Source organism: Scyliorhinus canicula, chromosome 11, assembly GCF_902713615.1.
Source record: "Scyliorhinus canicula chromosome 11, sScyCan1.1, whole genome shotgun sequence".
Taxonomy (NCBI): Eukaryota; Metazoa; Chordata; class Chondrichthyes; order Carcharhiniformes; family Scyliorhinidae; genus Scyliorhinus; species Scyliorhinus canicula.
Genome location: NC_052156.1, coordinates 4,766,572 through 4,775,896, shown reverse-complemented (window position 1 = coordinate 4,775,896; position 9,325 = coordinate 4,766,572). Strand labels below are relative to the sequence as shown.

General features: G+C 46.6%; 1 protein-coding gene across 2 annotated transcripts in view; it reads left to right on the top strand.

The window, feature by feature from the left end:
• The first annotated feature begins 314 nt into the window (after positions 1–314).
• Positions 315–9,325, top strand: part of LOC119973753 — a 211,078-nt gene continuing 202,067 nt past the window's right edge. For both annotated transcript variants that reach the window (XM_038812175.1, XM_038812174.1), the window contains exons 1-2: positions 315–487; positions 4,714–4,900. In XM_038812175.1, coding sequence (XP_038668103.1) covers positions 4,881–4,900 — 20 coding nt within the window. In that variant the 5' untranslated portion in view covers positions 315–487; positions 4,714–4,880. The remainder of the gene's footprint in view (positions 488–4,713; positions 4,901–9,325) is intronic.

Sequence of the window (9,325 nt, the reverse complement as noted above, 5' to 3'; positions counted from 1 at the left end):
GGGGCCGAAGGGCCGGCTCCTAACCCGCATTTACACTCACAATCTTCAACGCGAGCTATGTCTGTCGGGCTATCGGTGTAACGAATACAAGACCATGCAGAATGCAGGCACCGTCCCGTCCCTCCCCAGGGTGAGCCACCCAGCCTGAGCCAGGAAAGGATCTGTCACCCTGGGGTGCGGCTGCATTACTGTCGGCGGGAGGTAATTCTCGCGCACAGTGGTTGGCTATCCCTTTAAGTGGCTCCAATGTTTTGGTTCGAATAGTTTTTCGAAGCTTCTGTTCACTGGCAGGAATCGGCCAGTCAGCCCCGCCCAATCAGGGTGAATGTTATTAGCAGCGTTATGGAAGTGTAAATATTGCTGCTCCGCCGTTTGCTGAAACCTTTGTTTTTCTTTTCACACTTTCTAAGAGAGAGAACACTCCAAGACCAAACGGAGAAGCTTCATCCAAGGGCAAGGAAACTTCTCGTTAGGGAAACGCCAATAGGTAAAGAGAGTTGGACTAGTGAGAGCCCTGTTATCATTGCAGCTTCTAAATCCAGCACCACCCGAATTCAATGCCAAACCCCAACTTCAACCACAGTGCAAACCTCTAACTTTAACTCCAATCACTGATCCCTAACTTCAACTCCTAACTCTCAACCCCAAATACAAACTCCCACATGAACCTTAATCCTCAACTTGACACCCTAACCCCAACTCTAGCCATTGAGTCCAGACCTTATAACCGCTGACCCTAACTCCAGTGTCAACTCCTTAGGTAGATCTGAATCTGACACTGTCACCCCAAAGTGAAACCTGACCCCAACCCCGAATCATAACGGCTGACAACCCCCTGCTCCACCCTAACCACCGACCCTAACCCCCAGATTGTTTGGCATATTTACATCCGCGAGAGATTATGGCAATGCAGCCTCTGGTGAGGTCGGATGCAATCGCCACACCTTTTGATGGCCCAAAGAGCAGATTATGGAGTTGCAAAGACTGTCACGGGTGCCACAGAAGGAGTTGTCCCTTGGTGGTGGTGCAGAATGATCTCCATTGACGCCTTGTTTGGTATCTACTTTGGAGCTTGATGATCCAGGCCAATCACATTGTCAATGAAGGACAAAGGAAAAGGTTGAGCCAAGGGTAACCTCCTGTATTGACACTAGACCTTCAATAACTGCCTCCCAGATGGATTCCTGGCACAGTTATGAAGAATTGATTTGTTTTATTGTCACGTGTGCCGAGGTAGAGTGAAAAGTATTGTTCTGCGTACAGTTCAGACAGATCGTTCCATACATGAAAGAACACAGGACATGCATGAATATACACTGTGAATACATAGACACAGGCATCGGGTGAAGCATATGGAGTGTAGTACTGCTCATAGAATCATAGAATCCCTACGGTACAGAAGGAGACCATTCGGCCCACTGCATCTACACTGACCCTTTGAACATGCCCACGTTCATCCTGCCCTATCCTCGTAACCTGGAACCTAACCTACACATACCTGGACATTATGGGGCAATTTAGCATAGCCAATCCTAACCTGCACATCTTTGGACTGGCGGGTCCCTGGCACTGTGAGGTAGCAGTGCTAACCACTATGCCAACGCGCCGCCCTTAAGAACTCAGTAGAGAAGATGTATGAAGAGATCAGTTCAGACCATAAGAGGTTCATTCAGGAGTTTGGTAACAGTGGGAAAGAGCTGTTTTGGAATCTGTTCGTGCGTGTTCTCAGACTTTTGTATCTCCTGCCCGACAGAAGAGATTGAAAGAGAGAATAACACGGGTGGAAGGGGTCTTTGATTATGCTGCTCGCTTTCCCAAGGCAGCGGGAGGCGTAGAGAGAGTCACTGGATGGGAGGCAGGTTTGTGTGATGGACTGGGCTGTGTTCACACGATGGACTGGGCTGTGTTCACAACTCTGTAGTTTCTTACGGTCTTGGGCTGAGCAGTTGCCATACCAGGCTGTGATGCAACCAAATAGGATGCTTTCTATGGTGCATCTGTAAAGTTGGTAAGAGTCAATGTGGACATGCCGAATTTCCTTAGTTTCCTGAAGTCAATGACCAGCTCTTTAGTTGTTGACATTGAGGGAGAGATTGTTGTCGTTACACCACTTCACTAGGGTATCTATCTCCAACCAACCCAATATGGTCATGTCATCAGCAAGCTTGTAGATGGAGTTAGAGCCAAATTTTGCCACAGACGTGTGTGTATAGGGAGTACAGAGGAGGCTAAGTACGCAGCCTTGCAGGACCCTGGTATTGAGGACTAATGTGGAGGAGGTGTTGTTGTTTATTCTTACTGATTGTGGTCTATGGGTCAGGAAGTCGAGGATCTAGTTGCAGAGGGAGGAGCCAAGTCCTAGGTTTTGGAGCTTTGATATGAGCTTGGCTGGGATTATGGTGTTAAAGGCGGAGCTGTAGTCAATGAATAGGAGTCTGATGTTGGAGTCCGTGTTGTCGAGATGCTCCAGGGATGAGTGTAGGGCCAGGGAGATGGCGCCTGCTGTGGAGTGGTTGTAGCGGTATGCGAATTGCAGTGGATCAAGGCATTCTGGGAGTAAGGAGTTGATGTGTCTCATAACCAACCTCTCGAAGGACTTCATGATGATAGTTGTAAGGTAGGGTGCAGAAGACGTTTATGAGAATGGTTTCAGGAATGAGGGATTTTTATTATGTGAATAGATTGGAGAAACTGGGAATCACAGAATTGTTACAGCGCAGAAGGAGGCCATTTGACTGATTGTGTCTGCTCTAGCTTTCCAAATGTGCAACTCACTTCGTGCCATCTCCAGTCTTCTCCCCTTAACCCTGCGCATTCTTCTTTTTCCGGTAACAGTCCAATTATTTTTGCCTCAAAGGAATCTGTCTCCAATACATTCAGCGAGTGCATTCCTGAACCACTCGCTGAGTGAATAAATTCTTTCTCACACCATCTTTGCTTCTTTTGCCAATGGGTGGCATGGTGGCACAGTGGTTAGCACTGCTGCCCCACAGGGCTCGGGATCCGGGTTTGATTCTGACCTCGGGTGACTGTGCGGAGTCTGCACGTTCTCCCCGTGTCTGCGTGGGTTTCCTCCCACAGTCCAAAGATTAGGTGGATTGGCTGTGCTAAATTGCCCCTCACCTTTGATTCCACTAAATTCTCCCCAGATCCATTTTTATCCCGTTATTCTACCTGTGGATTGTCCTTTTCCATAGTCAGCTTAACCATTCTGATATAATGATCACTGTTCCTTAAATGTTCTCCTAATGACACTTGATCTACTTGACCCAGCAGGGGTTGTTCTCCTTAGGGAAGATAGGTTGAGAAGAGATTAAAGCTGTTCAAAATTGTGAGGGGTCTGGAGAGATTAGAAAGAGAGAAACGATTTTAATTGGAAATGGCGAATCAGAGGACACCAATTTAAGGTGCATGGTGAAAGGACTTAAGATTCCTAAGAATTCTTTGAATGTAGTGCGTGGTTAGTGTGGTGAATGAGATTCACACGGTATTGTAAGTTACCAATGTCACTCTGTTCCCATTATATATGTGTACCGATATTGTAAGTGCAGTTGCACTCCCTGACCACCAGAGGGAGTAGCTCTGGGAGTACTCGAGAGTTTGTACTGGGCTCCCCCCTTTGCTCCGCCCAGAACTCCCCCCCTGGAGCTGCTGTATAAAGATACGTGCCACAGAGCCAGCCGGCCAGTTCATCGAAAGTTCAACGGCGAACAGGCTGGCTCTGTTGTAAGTATATTAAAACCGCTATTCTAATCCTACAAGCACGTGTCCGTAGAATTGATGGTTCCATCAGTTAGGATCTGGAATGCATTGCTTCAGAGTGTGGCAGAGGTAGAACACAGTTTTTGGTGGATAGCATTGTGGCTTCACAGCGCCAGGGTCCCAGGTTCGATTCCCCGCTGGGTCACTGCGTTTGTGGGATCTTGCTGTACACACAGGTGACACACCTCAAAAGGCCCCTCCTTTGCTGTTACGCGCTTTGAGACTTTCTCAGGGTGTGATCGACACTTTGAAAACACATGTTTCTACTTTGATTTACAACCTATTCACCAATGAGGCAAAGTTCTTCCAAAGCCCCCACGTCAAGGAAGTGACTAAGAAAGACAATGTTAATGAATTCCTCGTGGGAACCTATCCTCAGAGGCCAGCAAATTGGAGCAATGCCTTTGTTGCCCTCACTCAATCCTTGAAGCATGACTTTCTGTAGGAGTAACACTAATAATAATAATAATCGCTTATTGTCACAAGTAGGCTTCAGTATTGTTACTGTGGAAAGCCCCTAGTCGCCACATTCCGGAACCTATTCGGGGAGGCCGGTACAGGAATTGAACCCGTGCTGCTGGCCTTGTTTTGCATTACAAGCCAGCTGTTTAGCCCGCTGTGCTAAACCGGCCCCTATGTGTGAGGTCAGTGAATCTACTCTGTACTGGGGCAAGAGAACGTATTTCCCTTTAACTTTCAAGGGATGGAAACAGGTTGGATGTAGGGAAGCAAAGACCATGTGACCCCTCGTGCCAACACCATCATCCAATTAAATCATGCCTAAACCTTTACATCAAACCCGGTCCCCATAACCCTTGATTTCCCATGCCAAATCTCATTGGGGTTGTGGAAATGACCAAATCCACACTCCTGCATCAAGCGGTGACAGCCAGAAGTGTAGCGAAGGATTGGGAAACTCGCATCCTAAACCTTGTATGTATTGCACGGCAGGACCAACCGGTACGATCCAGTGAAGTGAGCCACCCATCAACTGAGCAGCACCAACAGTTTCCTCAGGACCATCGTGTGTGCGTGCCTGAGCAAGTCCTCTGTCCGTGTGCGTGCCTGAGCAAGTCCTCTGTCCGTGTGCAGTGGATAACTCACCTGCTGTTTGAAACATGCCTGTGGCAGGACATGGGTGAGTGAAAATACAAAACCAATTGTTCTTATTCGTGCTCGGGGTCATTCGAGAAATGGTGCGGTGTAATTTGTTAGTAATGCAAACCGGGTTTCTTACATTACTTCAAAAATACGTCACTGTGAAATGCTCAGGGTCATCCAAAGGTTGTGAAAGGCACGAGAGAAATCCACAATCTTCTGTTTCAATGAGGTGGAGCAGTTGTTTCAACGTTTCAATACTGCTCCAAGTCCCAAATCAGAGTCCTATTACTGCAGAGAAACATCAGGGGACATCTTGGTGGGGGGAGGTGGGAATCGGGCGATGTTAGGGGGAGAATGTTCGGTGGGTAGCTATTGAAAATAGTCGCATTTTCTCTCCAGCAGTTAGAACCATATGATCCCCACAGTGCAGAAAGAGGCCACTCGATCCATCAAATCCGCACCGATCCCCCCGAAAGAGCACCCCATCTAGGCCCCCTCTATCCCCAGAATCCCACCCAACCTATGAGTCAGTTTTAGCATGGCCGATCCACCTAACCTACACATCTTTGGACTGAGAGAGGAAACCGGAGCACCAGGAAGAAACCCACGCAGACACGGAGAACGTGCAGACTCCATACAGTCACCCAGGACCAGAATTGAACCCGGCTGCCTGGCACTGTGAGGCAGCAGTGCTAACCACTGTGCCACCGTGCTGCCCCTGTCCCACTGTGCTGCCCTAGTTGAAAGGTTGTTTTACCCCATCCTTGTCTGTAGGTGCCTTGAGGTAAAAACATTGGGCAAGTGATAACATTGGGAGGCTTAATCTCGCTCTTTCTGAGTAGGACATGACTAACCCTAATTCAATATTAAATATACCCACAGGCAGGACACACAGTGACTGGTGTGGGTAATCGGAATGGGCATGCTTCCAAAGTTGGGACTGAGCTACATTATTGTAAAAAGGGAGTGTTACTGTACCAATGTATCTAACCTGTGCTGGACCTGTCCTTGGCAGTGTTTGATGGGATGGTGAACGGTTTGACTTGCCCTTTTACTTGTATTTGCTCCTGGCTCGATGAGGTTTCCCTCGATGAGGGCTCGATGAGGGTCGGAGAATTTCGCCCCTCATGTGGGCAGCACAGTAACATTTTTTTTTTTTTTTCTTTTTTTTTTAAATTTAGATTACCCAATCATTTTTTCCAATTAAGGGGCAATTTAGCGTGGCCAATCCACCTACTCTGCACATTTTTGGGTTGTGGGGGCGAAACCCACGCAGACACGGGGAGAATGTGCAAACTCCACACGGACAGTGAACCAGAGCCGGGATCGAACCTGGGACCTCAGCGCCGTGAGGCGGTTGTGCTAACCACTAGGCCACCGTGCTGCCCGTGCAGCACAGTAACATAGTAGTTAGCACAGTTGTTTCACAGCTCCAGGGTCCCAGGCTCGATTCCCGGCTTGGGTCACTGTATGTGTGGAGTTTGCACGTTCTCACCATGTCTGCGTGGGTTTCCTCCGGGTGCTCCGGTTTCCTCCCACAGTCCAAAGATGTGTGTGTTAGGTGGATTTGCCATGCTAAATTGCCCTTAGTGTCCAAAAAATGTTAAGTGGGGGTTACTGGGTTATGAGGATAGGGTAGATACATGGGCTTCAGTAGGCTGCTCTTTGTAAGGGTCGGTGCAGACTCAATGGGCTGAATGGCCTCCTTCTGCACTGTAAATTCTATGATTCTATGATTGAGCCTTTGTAGAAGTTTGAATCCTGAACACACTGCCCTGCTGAGCAGAAGTATTTTCTAATTCTGTAATTATCGTGAATAAGTGTGAGGTCATCCATTTTTGTTCAATGAAAAGGCAATTTATTAACCAAATGTGGAGAGATTTCAGGGTGCTCCGTTGCAGAGGAATCTGGATGTCCTTGTGCTTGTGTCACAGAAAGCTAGCATGCAGGTACAGCTGGTAATAAAGAAAGCAAATGGAATGTTGGCATTGATAGCTAATGGAATAGAGTATCATAGAATTATAGAATCCCTACAGTGCAGAAGGAAGCCATTCGGCCCATTGAGTCTGCACCGACCCTCTGAAAGAACACCCTAACAGAGGCTCAATTCCCCACACAATCCCTGTAACCTCACCAAGAGACAATTTAGCATATCCAATCCACCTAACTTGCACATGTTTGGACTGTGGGAGGAAAACGGAGCACCCGGAGGAAACCCACGCAGACATGGGGAGAACGTGCAGACTCCGCACAGACAGTGACCCAAGGTTGGAATCAAATCCAGGACCCTGGCATAAAAAATAGGGCTTTGGTATTCATAAAACAAAATCTTTATTATAAATGCAATATTAAACTTTTAACTTCACACCTGGAAAAGAACAGCTTACCCCTTAACACAACTACACATTTTCCCATTAAACAGCGAGAGAAGAAACATACAACTCTTAACCCACCTTACAATCAGCAGGGCATAGAGCAATACTTGCGGGACCCAGCAGAGTCTGGCTCTTGTTGGAACCCCTTCAGACTCTGGCTGAATATCTTCAAATAACCGGGATATTTCAGCCTCATCCTTGTCTTCAGACATGACTTCTCTGCTTTTAAAATATTATTACTCTTTTTTTCCCCGATCAAGGGGAAGAAAAACTGCCTTTATCTGTGATCTAAAAAGCACAAGGATTGCCAGATCAGAACTCTCTTCCAAAAGTCTTTTCTCCAAAACTGCCTCTCTCCACAGCTTCTCAAAGTGTCCCTCTGCCTTTCTGGGCTTCTCCCTCAAGCATAAAAACAAATGATCTCTGCTGAATGCAAAAACACATTAACTCCCCTCAGACCTCCCAGTCAAACCACAGTCCATTAGCTTAGACTGAAAAACCCATTTTCTCGCCAATTTAATCTGCTATTCCCTAGAAGCAAACCAAAATCCTTTTAAAAACCATGATCTCTGCAGAACAGAATTATTTCGAAACAAACACATTCTAACCCCAGGTTCTTAACCCTTAAATTGCCCGCTACATTAATAATTAAATTTTCCTGACATCTTCCAATAATCACACCAGGTAATGATTATCTCCAATGAGAGAGAATCCAACCATCTCCCCTTCACATTCAATGACATTGCCATCACCAAATTCCCATTATCACCATCCCAGGGAGCTCCATTCACCAGAAGCTAAACTGGACCAATTATATAAATACCGTAGCTGTAGGGCAGTTCAGAAGCTGGGACCTCTGTGAGGAACTCATCCCTTGACTCCCCAAAGCTTGTCCACCACCTGCAAGGCATGGTAGCACAGTGGTTAGCACTGTTGCTTCACAGCATCAGGGTCCTGGGTTTGATTCCCGGCTTGGGTCAATGACTGTGTAGAGGCTGTATGTCCTCCCCATGTCTGCGTGGGTTTCCTCCGGGGGCTCCGGTTTCCTCCCACAAGCCCCGAAAGACTTGCTGTTGGGTGAATTGGACATTCTGAATTCTCCCTCTGTGTACCCGAACAGGCGCCGGAATGTGGCGACTAGGGGATTTTCACAGTAACTCATTGTGGTGTTAATGTAAGTCTACTTGTGACACTAATAAAGATTATATTATTATTATTCTTAGAAGGCACAAACCAGGAGTGTGAGGGAATACTTCTCACTTACCAGGAAGTAATTAGGAAAGCTAATAGCATGTTGTTGTTTATTGTGAGGGGAATTGAATACAAAGGTAGGGAGGTTATGCTTCAGGTGCATAGGACATTGGTGAGGCCACATCTGGAGTATTGTTTCAGTATCGATCTCCTTATTTAAGAAAGCATATAAATGTCTTTGAAACAGTTCAGAGAAGATTTACCAGCCCAATATCAGGAATGAACTGTTTGTCTTATGAGGAAAGGTTGGGTTTACATCTACTGGAGTTTAGAAGAGTAAAAGGCGACTTGACAGAAACCATTAAGATCCTGAGGGTATATTGCTATCTATTGACAGGCCGGATGTGGAGGGGCTGTTTCCTCTAGTTGGAGAATCTAGAACGAGGAGTCACTGTTTAAAAATAAAGGGTCGCTCATTTAAAATGGAGATGAGGGGAATTTCTTTCTCTCACAGGATGGTGAGTTTCTGGAACTCTCTTCCTGAAAAGGCACTGGAAGCAGGGCCTTTAAATATTTTAAAGGCAGAACCAGATAGATTCTTTTTTTTTTATATAATTTTTATTGGAATTTTTTACAGAAAATATAAAACATAACGACAAACAATGAAATGCAACAAAATAACCCATAATAACTGTGACACCCCCAGACCGTATCGGCGCATGTATCACATCCCCCCACCCCCCCAACCCTAATGAACAACAAAAGAACTTAAAAAATATTAAAATTAAATAAACAAACATAGTCATTGTCGGCCCCCCCCTTTTCCCTCCCCTTTTCCCTCCCCGGGTTGCTGCTGCTGCTGTCCCCGTACCCTATCGTTGAGCCAGAAAGTCGAG